The sequence below is a fragment of the Alosa pseudoharengus genome, unplaced genomic scaffold (assembly GCF_046254945.1).
Source record: "Alosa pseudoharengus isolate Yale_2024_CS ecotype anadromous, Long Island Sound unplaced genomic scaffold, YU_APseudo_1.1 YU_APseudo_1.1_scf_3, whole genome shotgun sequence".
NCBI lineage: Eukaryota > Metazoa > Chordata > Actinopteri > Clupeiformes > Clupeidae > Alosa > Alosa pseudoharengus.
The window spans coordinates 22,513,048-22,530,031 of record NW_027468718.1 but is presented as its reverse complement, the minus strand read 5'-3'; the positions used below and the strand labels follow the sequence as shown (position 1 = coordinate 22,530,031).

At 43.4% G+C, this 16,984-nt stretch overlaps 1 protein-coding gene across 1 annotated transcript in view; it reads right to left on the bottom strand.

The window, feature by feature from the left end:
- Positions 1 to 5,776: 5,776 nt before the first annotated feature.
- thsd7ba (thrombospondin, type I, domain containing 7Ba) overlaps positions 5,777 to 16,984 on the bottom strand; it is a 100,053-nt gene continuing 88,845 nt past the window's right edge. The window contains exons 19-28 of the mRNA XM_076262588.1: positions 16,793 to 16,908; positions 16,283 to 16,400; positions 14,394 to 14,539; positions 10,949 to 11,120; positions 9,699 to 9,872; positions 8,817 to 8,912; positions 8,039 to 8,121; positions 7,298 to 7,490; positions 6,568 to 6,655; positions 5,777 to 6,055 (exon numbers count right to left, since the gene is read on the bottom strand). Coding sequence (XP_076118703.1) covers positions 5,974 to 6,055; positions 6,568 to 6,655; positions 7,298 to 7,490; positions 8,039 to 8,121; positions 8,817 to 8,912; positions 9,699 to 9,872; positions 10,949 to 11,120; positions 14,394 to 14,539; positions 16,283 to 16,400; positions 16,793 to 16,908 — 1,268 coding nt within the window. The 3' untranslated portion in view covers positions 5,777 to 5,973. The remainder of the gene's footprint in view (positions 6,056 to 6,567; positions 6,656 to 7,297; positions 7,491 to 8,038; positions 8,122 to 8,816; positions 8,913 to 9,698; positions 9,873 to 10,948; positions 11,121 to 14,393; positions 14,540 to 16,282; positions 16,401 to 16,792; positions 16,909 to 16,984) is intronic.

Sequence of the window (16,984 nt, the reverse complement as noted above, 5' to 3'; positions counted from 1 at the left end):
TTTTTGTTCCTTTCTTGTGAGCTCAAAAATTTTATTTTCTGGGAGTAGCATATTAATGGGAATGTTTTGATGATACAGTTAAGAACAAAAATATTCATACCCCTGGCAAATATTGATTTAATGTTGATTTTCTCTTTATCACTATGTTTGTTCTGACTGAAAATGACACTGTCACATGATGCCAAAAGGTTGCAAGACAATGGGACAAACATGGAAATAAAAAAAATAAATATTTTCATCTTTTTTAACATTTTTGTGAAAAATAGCATGTCCAAAATTATTCATACCCTTTTTAAATAATCAATGGAAACATCTTTATTTGCATTCACAACTCTCAAAATGGTTCTTATAATACAGTACCTATCAAGCCTCTCCATGTCTCCACAATGATTCTAGACTGCACCTTTTTAACAGCAATCCGGGTTTTGAGTGAGGAACGATTATTCACTCTGACCTTGTGCTCACTTTTTTGACGGATTGAGGTCTGGACTCTAAAATGTTGATATTGTTCTTGGGGGACCGTAGCCTGGGTGCCAGCCAAACTTAGCCTCGTCCCCCCACATCAGTTGAGGACGGGACGTTCGATCTGGCATTGCTCCATTGTGGAGCAACTATGCTCGAACCAGAGCTGTTTGAAGTTGATATAGGAAAACTTTTCATCAAGGGAAAACAGTGTGTTTGCATTGACATGTTGTTCTCTCATTTGTTTGAAATCTCTGATTGGCCACCTGTTTGCTCAAGGGGTTTGCGACCCTTCCCCAGTTGTTTATAACATGTTTGTAGCATCTGTGTTCAACAGAATAATTTTTAAAAATGAAGGAGGGGAAAAATCTGTTTTTCCAAATAGCCTACCCTGCGTATTTCGTTGTCTTAGATTTCGCTATCGGGTGTTGTAGGAGATACTGACAGCACAATAAGACAGACCAGAACAATGTGAAGGCATTTGTGGAGAAGGATGGTTTGTGTGTTCTTCCTACAGCTCACGGTAAGCTATTTTGTTGCTCTGATTAGTTTGGTCTATCCAATTGAGTGCAGATGCATTTCCCCCCTGTATCGTTTGAAACATGCCCCATAACTACGTCCCAATGGAGCAATGTCAGACTCATATTCTGACTAGAATCTGAGTATGACGCAGGCTAGGGGGACCCGGTAACCTTCTCAAAACAAACGGTAATACTAAAGCAAGATTCTTACACTAAGATTCTGGAGGAAAAGATCAGGCAGTGTGCCGAGAGACATGCCCCAAGAGGCGTCATTGGACCATTAGTTATAGACCAAGCTGTAATTAACTTGCAGAATTATAGGACTGGTTTCATACAGGGATGGATTACTGAACAGGCCAACTGGGCCCAGGCTGGGGGCCTCTGTATAAAGTCACTACTCTGTTCTCCACTCCCATATAATGGGAGTGGAGAACTGTCATAGGGCCCCTCAATCATATACCACAGGTTATGATATTCACCACTGGTATCTGAATAGGGCCCCACAGTCAAATAGTATAAGTATAAGTATACTCTTTTGATCCCATGAGGGAAATTTGGTCTCTGCATTTATCCCAATCTGTGAATTAGTGAAACACATTCATCACACAGTGAACACAGGTGAAGCACACACAGCTCACAGTGAGCTGCCTGCACACAACAGCTGCGCTCGGGGAGCAGTGAGGGGTTAGGTTCCTTGCTCAAGGGCACTTCAGCCATGCTTACTGGTTGGGGTTCGAACCGGCAACCCTCCAGTTACAAGTCTGAAGCGGTAACCAGTAGGACACGGCTGCCCACCCCTGGAATCTGAATGGGGACCCGCAGTCAAATAACATGGGTTACATTATGTGATTAGGGCCCCTCAATCATATACCACGGGTTATGCTATCACTCATATCTGAATGAATAAAAAATTAGTTATTGTGCTTTTCAATGGGTGTACCGCTGCGGATGCCTGCGTGGGTGCAGCGGACGGTTAGATGTGTGTGTGTGTGTTTGTTTGAGGGGGTGTTGGGACACTTTTCGTGTCTATACCCAGGGGCCCAGTGGCTCATAATCCATGGTTTCATATCCTATGTTCTGACTTCCCCTAAATATCTGTTCCATGTTCATGGGGCCATTTACCATTCAGCTTTTTCTCAGTCGCACCGTATTAAGCTCTGACAAAGGCAAATGATAAATCATGATTAAAATGAAGTCAGGTCTGACCCAAACTGCTGAGGCCCACCCTCAGAAAGCTGCTGGGTAGCCTAATGCCTTGAGCATGGGTCTTAAATGGATGGATTAACCATGACAAGATCGCAACTTTCAGCCGCTCCCCAGCAAGGTGGCCATGACACAACCACTTAGGTTCATTTTCTCCCTGAGTGGAGCTGACATGCATAACTAAATGACAAAAAGATTTTAAACGATCCCACTTCCTAGAGAGCAAGTATTCCTCGTTGTGAACGATCTGGCAGCTTGTGCAAAGTGTAACCAACGGCAGGCAAGTGTATGGGAATCAAGCAAACCTTTGTTAAGAAAGAGAGAAAAATTGATAAAGACACAACAGCATAACTAACTATGCAAATGATGGCAGCTATAATGTAAAATTTTGCTTCAGCCTCATATGTGCTATATGTCTGTGCCAGGCGCACTTAGTATTCCATCGCAGTCCCCTTGGAAACAGATGGATGTGTACACACAGAGCATTACACACAAATGAAAAAAAGAAAACATTGACTTCCTCAGAAACAAGTTATTCTTTAGAGAGCGAGAGTATGAAATGGAGAGTAGCTGAAGATCCTGAGATATCACAATAATATCTATAGAACACTGCAAGGTCTGGCCATTCATCAAAAATGAGTTGCAGAAAATTAAGGGTTTATCAGCGCATTTGCGAGGGGCTCAGGATAAGGGCCACGGCAAGGGAAATGGCAAATTAAAGCAGAGAATTCTGTCTGTCTCTCTCAGATGATAGTGATGAAAATGAGGAATATATGAAAACATTCTCAAATCTACAGAGAGCAAAAAAAATAAATACATGAGAGTCTGAAGAAACTACATTCAACCACTTCCTTAAAGACCAAGATGTGCAAAAAATGCACAAGGAAAACTGACTATACCAAAAACATGACATTATTGCGCACATCATGTGTATATGTTAGGTAATCAATGCTTGCTGAGCAAGCAGGACCCTAACTTCTATGTTGAAGAAAAATGAGTCATGATTTTCCCACAGAGTATCACAATTTATTAGCATTTTTCGTCCAACTCTTGAAATACACACAAATATAACAGAAATTACAATGTAAACAAAAGTCCAATGTTTTTCTTCCAGGCCACTGGATATTGTTGGGAGCATATTTAACAACTGTGAAGAAGCAATGTAAACCTAGAGGAGTCTGGGGGGGGCAAATGACTCCTTAATGGTCACTGAAGAACACTTCTTAAAAATGCACAAGTATAAACGATAAATGCAAGGCCACTTTTGGATCATTTTATGTTTCAGACAATAAGATTCAAGCATGCATATGCACAGTTGGATGTTTTAGTATATATTGCCATTTTGCCATAATGTCAATTGGAACAAAAAAATAACCTTAAATCACTCACTGTACAATTTCTGTGGTCCTCTCATGTCTTCACTACCAAATGGCTCCAACCCAAACCACTAGACTTAAGCCTTGGGAAAATGCAACCATATGAAGAAATACTAGTATACTGATCAGCACTGTTAAATGAGAGCATTATTTTTTTTACATTGGTAGATGATTTGGTACTCCCTCAACAATGTCTTTGCAAAATGGGTCAAAATATTCTGCATGAATTAGAGGTGCATTTTGAAGTTGCAAACAATTCAAATTAAATGGACAAACATTGAACATTTGTCACTGTGAACAGAAATGACCCCAGTATTTTATGACCGGGGTAAACTATCTTGAGACAACTCATCTAAATGTTGCTATTGGCAACCTGGATATTGGTATTGTTGGCAAAACAAGCAAGGTTGGGTCCCCTTTTCAAATCCTACCACTTCAGAAACACTTCTGTGTTTGCTGTACGGCTCTTCTTTGAGGCAATGGGTTGGTTTTGGAATGTTTCAACTGCATGACAAATGCTAAACAACTCCACCCATATACAGAAGTTCTGACATGGTCGCCTCCAAATATCTATTCATGTAAATACTGTTGATATCAACAATAAGTATGTAATGCCACCCAAATATTTTGATTGTTTTTGGAGTTCAAATTGTTTTCCAAAAAAATATTTAAACATAATTAAACAAATATAAGGATACACTAACACATACAAAAAAATTATAAAATAAGAAATAAAATGGATCCACAGAAACGTTGGTAAATTTGGTCTTTCAATGACAGCTTCAAAGTAAGATCGTAAATGTAGCAGTTAGTTTTCCACAACAAAAACATACACCTGCACCTTTAAAAAGGTAGCCCTGAATGATAATTATAAGTTCAATCACCCACCCATACATACATACATACAAACAAACACACAAATAAATAGCTCAATAAATAAATAACAAATCAATAAATAGTCACACTATTTATACATTCAACTTATTTCAAATTATGTGTAATGAAGCTCCAGTGTCCTTCAGTATTAGTGCTTATATACAGTGCTTATCATCTGAGTCCACACAGTGACAATTTACAGGAAATACAGCACTACAACATGATTTCACATTCTGGGGCTCAACCGACCGCTGCAGGGGCCACGAAGCAAAACTCTGACCTGGAAAGCTATTTTCCAGTTGTGCATCAGGACAAACAGCTGTCTACAGACTGGAGAGTTACTGTAAGAGACATTTACACTCTGATCCGTCGGGTAACAAACGTGGCAGGACTGGCGGAGTGGGCTGCTCTGAACATAAGCCAGACACCACTCTACGGATAAGAGTAAGGCTGGCTGATTACAAAACATGTTGACAAATAAATAAACAACTGAAGGAACTTAAACGTACAAATCAACACGATGAACAAAGCTTCATCGGCTCCCAGCATTCTTTTCATGGACAGAAGTAGTTTCCCCAAAGATTGCTCATGCACACAATCACAATATCAATGGCAGTTCTAGTCTCTCAAACTCTCAATCTTGGGCATATATGCAGTCACATATCCAATACTACATTGCACATTCATGGTGGGTATTGTAACAAAAGAAAAGTAAACTTGCTGGTTTTTGGGAGAGCAGACTTGACACTTGCAGTTCATGGGTGCAAATTGTGAGTGCTGAGAAATGTAAAGCCTGTTTGATGGACCAAGGGAGCCACGATTCCATTCACATTTAGTCCGTGCTGATTTCATTTTGGTTTCCTATCTGATAAGCACATGTACATCCAATGACATTATCAATGAAAACACAATTTTTACAGCAAAATTCTTGTGGCACAATGAAAACACTAGAAAACTTTTTTTGTTATTTTTATTTCAAAAACAAAATAAAATAAAAAGAAAACAAACAGATAAGCACTAATATAGTGCATAGCGCTTTTTTTTTTCTGACGGACCAAGAGTCATTTGCAGCTGGCCATGACACACAACATACTGACGACACATCAGTGACCTCTCAAAATGCCTTGTTTTTTCCCCAACCACTGTTATTTTCTGTCAAGGTTAGAGAAACAAAGAAAAAAAAATCACCTCAGGAAAATGTCATCATATTCCATTGGCGCATGGAATGCCACTTTGTAGGGTTTTGGTTACCCTTTTTGAATGTCATGACAACACATGTAGTTCCTTGATCCGAAACGTCTCGCTTTGTGTCCTTGGACACTGACGTCTAACCCCAGCACATACAAGTTTGGTTGACGTTGACATTCCTTTTGATGTGAGAGGGAAGGGGAACGTGTTTTCCAACCCCCCCCCCAAGAATCTTGTTCAGCATTTCTTTCCCTGCTGTTCTGAGCGACTCAGCGGGGCTGTGTGAAGAGGTGATGTTTGAAACCATGTCTTCTGGCGGGGTGACCGGGCTCAGGGTGGCACACTGGTCACATGTCCACATCGCCATCATAGGCAAGCGTGAGAGGCTTCTGTGGTGGGCAAGCGCTTTTAGTCTGTTTGGGAGGGCTGCTGTGGAAAAACAGAGAGAGGACACACACAAACAGGCAAAAAAAAAACATGTACACATGAATTACAGAAAATACGAGGAAAACCTTTTATAAAACTAATTGCTGACTTTCTTCAGCTTTAATCCATTCCAATGCACGTAAAAAAACCCTAGAGAAGGAAAGATTATCTCTCTAGTAGTGTCTCTGTTAAGCAGCTAAAATTATGGGTCTAGTATGGAACTAGTTAAGCATGAGAAGGAGTGACTGTAGTGGATATCAGCAATAAATCACTGTAGCACAGCACCTTTCACCTCCATTGGCCAAATAAAGCTGTGCTCATGATGTCTGACCACTGGAGGGCAGCAGTGAAACATTACTCAGAAAGACTAACAAGAAAAAGCAAATGCAATTCTTTTGTTTCAGGTCTCATGCTCTCTCAGAAATAACACTGGTGTCAGTTTCAAAATGCTGTGACGCAGAATTCAGTAACAGTAACCTTTACATCAATAACACACTTTGAAATGATATACGTACCAAAACAAAAAGGAGATTGATATAATTAGCAAAATGAGGAGGAATCCACCGGCGGTCACCCCATACACCCAGAGTTTGATTCTTCCATCTGTGCAGGCATGAGAAAAGCAGATTTATTTACCATGCCCTCTGCAGCCCACTATAGCCCTCAGAGCCTTGAAGATTGCGTCTAAAAATACTATTGTCCCATCTTTCATTTGCTATTTCATATTGACATTGTGGATGAAAGGAAATGAGAAATAGTGAATTCTAAAGACACAGCTGGCATAATAGGGTTATATCATCTATCTCCCTTTTGGTGCAAATGAGGAAGTGAACAGACATATAAAAATAGTTTTTTTTTTTCTTCAACTATGTAAATGCCGATAACAGGACATTTGAAGCTATTTCTGCAACCCACTGCCAATAGATAGCACCATTTCAACAATAGAATCCCTTGGGATTAAAAAAAGATGCACAAGAGATGTGCTGCTCAGAATAAATGAATTATACATTGGCAGTAAAATGAATTATATATAGTAACTTACAGAATATAAACTCTCATAGGTCCCAATAGTATGCACCTTTACTTCTGCTTGAGATAAAACATGAATACTGTTTACCCTGTCTTGCCATCTGTGGTACTTAAAAAAAGAGGCCAGTGCATCTGTTTTGAATTCAAAGGCAAAGAAATGATCTAAGGGGGCCCTAGCTGATACAGTAGCATCGTTGCCATCTGCATTTCAAATACCTGGTCCCACCGGCCGCAGGGACCACTCGCCAAAGAAGTCTTGGATCTGCGAGGGTCCGGGCTTCAGTCGGCCCGAGTTGGTCTTGACGTCGGCCTTCTTGTTGTCGGCCCCCGGGGTCTTGGTGCAGTAGTCCAGGAAACCGTGAGTGGTCATCACCTCGGTGTAGCCCCTCTCGCAGCCGCACACGCCGCTCTGCCCACAAACACACAGCTCAGTCAGAGGCAGCGCAGTACAGTGCAGGGCGGAGCACAGCAGGACATAATATTTTTCACAAAGCCCTGCATTGCCACCCCGACACTGTATCTTCACTGCCTGCTTGTCATGTGCACTATCTTCATGTGGCACTGGTCTATGCTACTGATATCATCTGTATGTTACTATCACTCCCTACAATATGCAACATGATTGATGCAAAGCTTGTGCACTTGCACAGACTGCACTACTGGGGGCAGTAGTAGGCAACCATGGGTGCTGCTATGGATTTTTTTAGGGGAGTGCCTCCTGTTTGTTGGCAATAAACTGCATTAAAACCACATTACTTGCAATGCCATACTAACGCTAGCACCAAGAGCAGACATCTGACCATTAAGAGCATTTAGACGGCACTCCGCTCTGGTCTATTTACTTTGTTAAGTCCAAGACATCTTGTTAACAGAAAGGAGTGGATGTCTGGGGGGCAGTTCTGAATATAAAAACAGTTGTAATGCATTTCTGGCATGCAGCATAGTGCGTATGGTTACCTGTGTGCAGTGGGAGAAGGGTTTGGTGCAGGGGGGGTGACAGTGTCTCACAGTCGTGGGCCGGTTCTGTGGGAAGCACCCTCCTGCGGCGCAGAGGTAATCATTAGCATTTCCTCCCATTGATAACCAAACAAATGTGGCGCAGCGGCTGATTAATGGCTCCGCTAGCCTATCGTGGGCTTTGATCAATCTGAGAACATTGTAATTCCAGGAATGGAAAATTACATGTCAAAACATCAGAGAAAAATGCCTCGGGCTCACGCTGAGCTGAGCGGTAAAAGATTACCCTGCTGGAGCTTATATTTACCGGAGACAATTTCTTACTGAGATAAGATCACTTTTACCTGTTATTTACAGCAGATCAAGCCATCCAAAAGCCTTCATGCGCTCTCTGCGAATACATTTTTTTTGTGTGTGTGGGGTTGCGCCGACCGGCTTCATTTTGCACTAATAAAAAGGTGTAATATTACATTTGTATGGATTGTGAGGCGGCTACAAATTCTGGCCGTTATTGATGACTGCAGTTGGTTAGTGCGCCCATGATCAATGGCAGGCGCATTAGGGAACTGTAAACCGAATCTGACGCTTTTATACTCGCCCAAGATTTGTTTCGGGTCCAGATGAAATCACTGTTTAAGGGCCACCTGCAGTGCAGCCCTCTGTGTTAAAAACGGAATTCAAGTGAAAAGAGAATGCTGTGTGTGTGTGTGTGTGTGTGTGTGTGTGTGTGTGTGTAGTGGTGTTTATGGCATACAGTACGACGGATGGAACAGCGTACCTGTGACATTGACGCCGTCGGAGCGCTGGCACCACACCGACCGCTCATTGTCTCTCCATCCGCTGGTCCTCCACTCGTAGCTGTGGCACTTTCCCCCTGTGACGGCACATGGCACAGAGAAGGCTCGTTACGCCATGGCCAGGCGCGCGTTACCGCCGGCTCTCCTGAATAGCCACACTTAGGTGGCCATGCTCAACAATGTAGGTGAGAACATTTTTTGCTGCTACTGTCAACTCATCAAGCTCAGTTCTCAGACAAACTACAGCACAGCATTGAGGATTTAGTCTCAGAGATACAGCACTTAGAGAAGTAAAATGGAAGGCATGTGGTGTTGTATTAGAGAGCATGCCTTTGGAATTTGAAATGAAAAAGCCTCTGGATAGAGTAGAATGGATACAATAGTCAAGGAGAATTAAAGGAATGATGAGAATCCTCTCTGGAGTACCTGAATTGTTCTATTCAGATTATCATAGAGCTGCAGCCACACTAAAAGAAAAAATTCTCCTTTTTAAATATAATGACCAAACAGCACGAAGCATAGCATAGGGACAAAACCAACAGTTTCATGCACAGCTTAAGGCGGGGATCACATTAGCCAGTGGCAAGCGGCAGCGGCAAACGTAACGCAACGCTCAGACCATAATAAGTTTTATCTCGTTCCTAATCAACACAAACGGTTTGTCAATTGAATACGCTCGTGTTGCGCTTTGAAAGTAGAACCAAGTTCAACGCTCAGCTTGTTCAATGCTAGCATTACGCCAGCGTTGCCACCGTTCACCACAGAGAATAATAGGAACAATAGGAAACCTGCCGCTCGCCGCTGGCTGATGTGATCCCCGCCTTAAGTTTAATGAACGTTCACTCCAAATGCCCTTTTCGCACCTTTGCAGGGCCGTGTCTCAAACACCTGGTGTGGGCAGCTTTCCTGGTTCTCCAGGACCTGGATGACCACGGCCCGGGAGCGCGCCTGCCGGCCGACCGTCTCGAAGCTCCGGCCCTCCAGGCAGGTCAGCTGACATGAGCTCCACGAGGACCACTCCGTCAGATGGCAGTCACCTGTGGCGCAATAACAATATTCCACAGCTATACACATGTTTCAATTTCTTTTCCACAAGTCACTCCAAAAAACACACCACTCAAAATGGATTGGAGCGAGGCATGTGCGTGCCATACTCTGGCAGTTTGATTCATTGACTGACATGGCACAAATGACAAGAAATCGAATATATTATGTGATTCTTCAGACATATTAGCTACTCCTTAGCTGAAGGTCGCACATCAATAAACCCCATAATCCGCACGAGGGCTCCTCTCTCGCGGTGACAATTTCTCCGACTGCGGCGACTCCTCATCCATGACATCCCTTTGATTCCCTACCCTGGCTCGCTATTAGTGACAATCTGTGCAGTGAAGCAGCTCATTATCTTTCATCTTCATGGGGCCGTTCTATTTTCACCCCTCACAGGAGCCCCGTGAAACACATCATATAGCCGAGCGTACGCTCCCCCCCCCCCACACACACACCCACCCCACCCCTACCAGCACCAGCAGCCCAAATGCCTGAATCCACAGCAGCTGCTTCTAAGCCCGGACACGGCCCAGAGATTGAAATGTGCTAGGAGCCAAGATGAACAGATAGATGAGAGAGAGAGAGAAAGAGAGAGGGGGGTGGGGCATGCTGTGTTGAAACTACCCTGTGCTTTTGTTGTTCTGGGGGGTAGAAAAAATAATGTAATGGTGTGGAAATAATTGGGAGTCATAATACAAATACAATAAAGAGTATGTTTCAGCTCAGACTTTCTCTACTCCCTACAGTTTTCCTCCTGTAAGCTTTGGATTTCCTCCACTCTGATGATGGTGACTGTTGTTTTCCACACACTTAAAAAGATTCACTTCAACAAAATAAGTTGTTTTCACTTGTTTTTTTTCCCTGTGTTTTTTTTCCGCCCACCCCTTTATACCAGCTCATCTGATATTCCTTGAGAGTTCAACCTCTTGGCTTCAAATCTCTGCTAATTAGTAAACCCAGATGCTTGGCAAAAAAAAACAAAAAAACAAACAGGCCGAGAGAAAGACCTTGTATCTCTCCAGCTCCAGCCCACAGCTGGGAGTGCGTCAGCGTCGGGCTTTACCTGGGCAGGGCACGAAGCAGGGCAGCTGCAGCTCCTGCTCGCTCTCTTTGCTCAGCCGGTCGCCGCACCTCTCGTCCTCCACCGGCTTGGGCGAGGAGGCGTCCAGCCAGTCTCCCCAGTGCACCATGCAGGAAAGGTTCCTCACCCGGAGCCCCTCTCCGCACTCGGCGCCCTGCGAAGAAAGCGCTCGTTTTAACGGCCACACGTGACCACTCCTCGCCCACACACCTCCACTCGCCGCCTGCTAAGGAGTGGCAGAGGTCGGGATTTGAAGGGGCAGGAAGGGGGGCAGCGCCAAGCAGGCTTTTGCTCTCGTGATCGCTGACAGACTGAACTGTGCTGTTATCCGCTGTCACTGGGACATTAATAAGAGGTTTAGCCAGGCATGTGAAAATGTCAGGTTGATTCATTGGTGCCAAACAGCTGCCATGGACACATTTTTGTTAATCGCAGTGAAATAACTTGCTATGTCTGGCAGTTTTAGCTTTACGGAAATACGGAAAAGTTCAGCATTACTATATCGAGACAAACCAAGCACATGTGTGCGTGTGTGTGTGTGTGTGTGTGTGTGTGCGTGTGTGTGGGTGTGTCCGAGTGTGTGTGTGTGTGTGTGTGTGTGTGTGTGAGAGAGAGGCAGGGGGATAAAGTCATCAGACAAATCTTGCTGGTAATCTTAAATACCCAAGATACTGTTGCACATACAATGATTATTCATTATCTCCTTGCATATGCAATATATTATGCATGAATAACTTTGAGCTGTTTTAATGTCTGACTTGTTTTTGGTTTGACGCAAGAGATGGAAGATTATCGCAACAAACAACAAATAAAAGATTTCAAAAGATTACCATACAACTTCAGCGCTCCACATTGATCAAAGAGAAAGGCTCATCGGAGCGCACGATTTAAGACAATATCATAAACATAAACAAAAAACATCTCCTGTAAAATGAGCATTGCCTGCAACATTAAAGAGGAACTCGTCTAGCGAGCAGGGTTTTCCCGCCTGTTCTGTGTTCTTGATGACACACAGCTGGGGTGTTTAAGAGCGCCCGGGCAGAGTGATTCACCACGGCTCCGAATGTTCAGCATCGCCCTCCAGCTGCTACGCACAAATCACTTTCAAACACCATGAGCTCAAACTCGACGTGATGATTATTTCATACCTGTCAACAATGAGGACGTGTGAAAGTAGGTCTGTATGGGAGAGTTATCAATTTTTATCATCATGGTTGTAAAAAAAATCCTGTGGTTAGGTACAGTTTATCTCTAAGTGCACCTTGTGCACACATAGATGAAGATGACACTTTGTGGTTAGAGGGGCGAAAAGGGATGAGAATTGTGTTTCTGGATGAAATTGTTAGAGGGGATGCAGGGTGGGTGGGGGTGGAGGAGGGGGGGTGGGGGTGGGGGGGCGTTATTTGATCAGGCCGACTGCTCTGAAGACCCTGGGGATATATGGAAGACCCTGAGACATTCAATTAAAAGCCCATTCAGATGAGAGGCAAAACAAAGGCGGGCGAAGAGATGAAAATCTAAGTGCAGGCTTTGGTCTCTTTTAATGATAAGACTGTAGATCCAAAAGCGCGCCCCTTCATCAACAGTTTCTGCACGTCTCAATGACACAAAGTCGCCCCTCTCAGAAACACACACACACACCTATGCAGGTTGTGAGTGCCTTTGGAGAATTCAATTAAAGTACCTTCGCTTTCTCCCCCTCTGTCAGGTATTAATGTGGTGATACCTGTCTTGACACCGTTTGAACTTGCTGTCGCGCATTTCTGACACAGCTCCTGGGCATTTTACACTTAGTTCCCATTGTAATGCATTCTTTCCTCATGAATAAAGAGCATGAACGTGTTAAGTTCAGGAGAAATTTGGTAACGCTTTAGAATAACATGTGCTTATTAGGTATTAACAGTGCATAATAAGCAGTTAACAATTCATTACTAACAGTTAGTAACAGTTTAATAACATTAACTAACTGTTAACATGCAGCTTGTAGGTGATAATAAGCAGCCTTTTAAGTTACTTACAAGCATATTTGTTAACAGTTGTAAGTGTTAACAAGCAGCTTGTTAATGCTCGTTAATGGTGTATAAGACAAAGAGGTGGATAACTAATACGCTTATAAGACCTTTCTTACCTATTTGTAGTAAATTTTGCAGCCCCCCAATCTAAAGCGAGGACCATGTAGCCTAAAGTTCCACAAGCCCAACCTTCTATCTCTCTATACTGTATCTCTCTATCTAGCTTGGTTTAGCTGTGAGAAATACACCTTCAAAATTGTTGCAGTGAGCAGGAATCTAACCCCGGTCTCCCGCGTCAAAGAGTGCATCGCTACTTGTTGAGCGACACTACTGTTCCTAATTAGGTGATGGAAAATATTCCGATGTTCTATATCATACTAGCTATGCTTTTTACAAATGTTTCTGATGGAAAAGTGGTGTTTAATTTCCATAATCTTTGTTCAGTGAACGCATAAAACAGTTTGTCAGTTTGTCAGCAGTCTAAAGATATGCCAGCTTTGTATATAGTTTGGTTACCTAGCAACCGAGGCTTAAAGACGATAAGTGGGTGCGTTCAAAGCTCTGGTTTAAAGTTGCAAACATAGGCGAACGTTCGTGATCGATTTGAAACATGTTTCAGTTTGCCTTGAACAGAGGCGAACATTCGTGGTCTGTTTCTGCATTAATTAAACACCACTTTTTCCTTTAGAAACATATTTGTAAAAAGCATAGCTAGTGTGATATAGAACATCGGAATATTTTCGGAATATAGAATCAAAATAAACAAATTCATCAGCCTTACAAGAAAAGTAGTGTAGCTCAATAAGTAGCGATGCACTCTCTGATGCAGGAGACTGAGGTTCGATCCCTGCTCACTGCAACAATTTTAAAGGTGCATTTCTCACAGCTAAACCAAGCTAGATAGAGAGATATAGTATAGAGAGATAGAAGGTTGGGCTTGTGGAACTATAGGCTACATGGTCCTCGCTTTAGATTGGGGGGCTGCAAAATTTACTACAAATAAGTAAGAAAGGTCTTATAAGCGTATTAGTTATCCACCTCTTTGTCTTATACACCATTAACAAGCATTAACAAGCTGCTTGTTAACACTTACAACTGTTAACAAATATGCTTGTAAGTAACCTAAAAGGCTGCTTATTAACACTTACAAGCTGCATGTTAACAGTTAGTTAATGTTATTAAAGGATAACAGTTAACTAACTGTTAGTAATGAATTGTTAACTGCTTATTATGCACTGTTAATACCTAATAAGCACATGTTATTCTAAAGCGTTACCACATATGTCTATGTTTATGTGTATGTGTACATGTGTATACTGTATGTGTGTATTTGTATGTGTGTGTGTATATGTGTGTATGTGTATGTGTATGTGTGTGTTGTGTTCATCTGTGTGCATGTGTCTGCACGTGCACACCTCCACGCGGCAGGGAGACCACTCGCCAAGGTGCCAGGTGTAGCAGGGCCTGATGGGGCAGGGCTTGGTCTGGGAGAGCTGGGAGGGGCAGGGACGACCCTCCTCATGGGCCGGCTGGAGCACGCTCCGCGCTCGCACCATCTGACCTGCGCAAAGAAGAGAGAGGGAAATCATCATTGTTACGGCCCCGCTGGTCATTCCCAGTACCACATCTTCTCTAATGCCTGTTGGGGCTCTGCCCCTTTTGTCTGTGCTGCCTTATCAATCTGCAGATCATGGAGTGTGCCCATTGGTGCTGGAAGTAATGGGTGGTCCTATAAAGAAGACCTCATGGGTAATGGACGCCCGCTGCTCTCGGCTCGCTGCTCTCTGCTCTGCTCTGGCCTGGTTCCTGGTCACTCCGCTGGGGAGAGCCTTAGCCCATCGCTCCTCACACCGACGTCGAGTTTTACACTTTTATTTGATCACCCCTAGACATACTTTGCATTACACTATCCTTTTTCATACACTATACTGACCTTATCTTCTTAATGTTAAAAATAAACTTATGTTATTGAACATATCGCTACAGTGTGGTCTCCCATTCAATGTCACAGCTACTTTGAGCCAGGTGGTTGTGACATCATCATCAACACACACACACACACAAACACACACACACAGACACGTAGACACACACACATGCACACAAACATACAGTACACACATAGAGAGAGAAAAGGGAGAGGTTCATTTTATTGGAAGAAGACTCTCCAGCAAGGGATCAGCTAAGCGGATCTCCGAGAGCCTCCCACAGCACAGCACATTCCTCCATTAAGCACTTTGTCCATAAAAGTGAGGCATTACAGTCAGAGCCCCCTCCACGACATGTCAAATCAATGTTTTGTTCTTCCCATTTAAGAGGTAGCCAGAACAGCTGGCTAGCTTCGAACGGGCGATTCATTACAAGACAGCCTCGGCAAAGTGAACGGGGCTCTTTAAAACGCCCATGATTTGACAGCAAAATTTCTCCCCCTGAAACCTGAGGGGATAGAAGAGAAAGAGGTTTCGGGCAGCAGCAGCAGATGGGGCATGGAGTGCAACAATTCCACCGTTCCCTGACAGACACATTACGCAGAGCACTTTGCACCACCACTCTAATGGAGCACAAATTAAGCCACCACTGGAACACCCCAGAAAAAAAACAAGATGTCAGCCAGAGCTTGACACACATGGACTGATAAGTCCGATCGGACTCCCCTCTCTGACTTTCATTTTCCTCTGTGGCTGCATGTGTTTTAAATTGCAATTTAATAAAGGCATTTGTGTGGGGTTAAATTGAATTGTATTGAGAAGATTTAGTCTTAATGAAGATTAAAGTGACTAATTGGCAGCATAGCAACTAGGTTATTTTAGGTGACAAGTCAGACATGTGGCAAAGGGTATAGGTAATTTGAGAAAATAATTAGGTGTTTCATTTTGCATGAGCTACACAACACTACTTCGAACAAATTGATGGCAAACAACCCACACATACTGAATTAAAAATGATAATCCTGACACTGATAATGGACAAGATAAATATTTCACTTTACTTGATAAATCATTCAACAAGTCCAGGGAAGCGAGATTTAGTTAACCTGCTATCATTAACCTGTAATCCCCAAATACAATTGGAAAAATGACATTAATAATTAAGCTGAATCCTTGTATTGCATGCTAATGACAAAGGAAGTTAATGTAATGTATCCATTTACAAGGAAAACACATTTGCCTCTCATAAGTAACTGCTGTTCATCACTCACGTGTAGGAACTGCACCATGTTCACTTCAGCACACTCAATTAGCTGACAAATGTACTTCACACCCCAGTTATGTCTTAGATATGTTTTTTGGGGAAAAAGGCCTACCTTGGTTCCCGCACGTGTGCGAGCACTCTGTCCAGGCTGACCACTCTGACAGGATGCAGCTGATGGGGCAGTCGATGACACAGCTGGCAATCAGTTCCCACTCATTCTCCAGGCCTCGCTGAAATGCAAAGGACAAACAAGGAGGGTTAAACAGCAGACCAGTTTCGATATCTAGAACAGATGTCCCCCCACACCCCCCCCCCCCCCCCGTTCGCAACGGTAGCGCTGACCCACCGACTCCAAACACATTATTCGGCGCAGTGTGGTTTCTCTCCGCAGACAAAAAAACATGACAGGAATGAGAGGATACATGGAGTCCAGGAGTGTCACTCCATTCACTGGGTGGAAAATGGATGGTTACGCTCCACATATTGAAGGGCGTAATTAAATCCCACAGGCTTTCCAGTTGGGCAGGGGCCGCCGAAATGCAGCCGGCGGGGCTGTGGGTGACGGATCTGCAGTGGTGTGTGTGTGTGTGTGTGTGTGTGTGTGGGGGGGGGCTTGACTTACCTCCTCGCACACACTCAGCTCCACTGTCTTCCCGTCGCTGCGGATGCAGTCTTGGAAGCGGGTCCTGGTGCCTTTTCCACAGACGGCATTCTCACTCAGCTGACATGTACTCCAGTCTGATGAGTACACACACACACATGCACCACACACATAATAACATACACAGACACACACCACAGACACACACACACA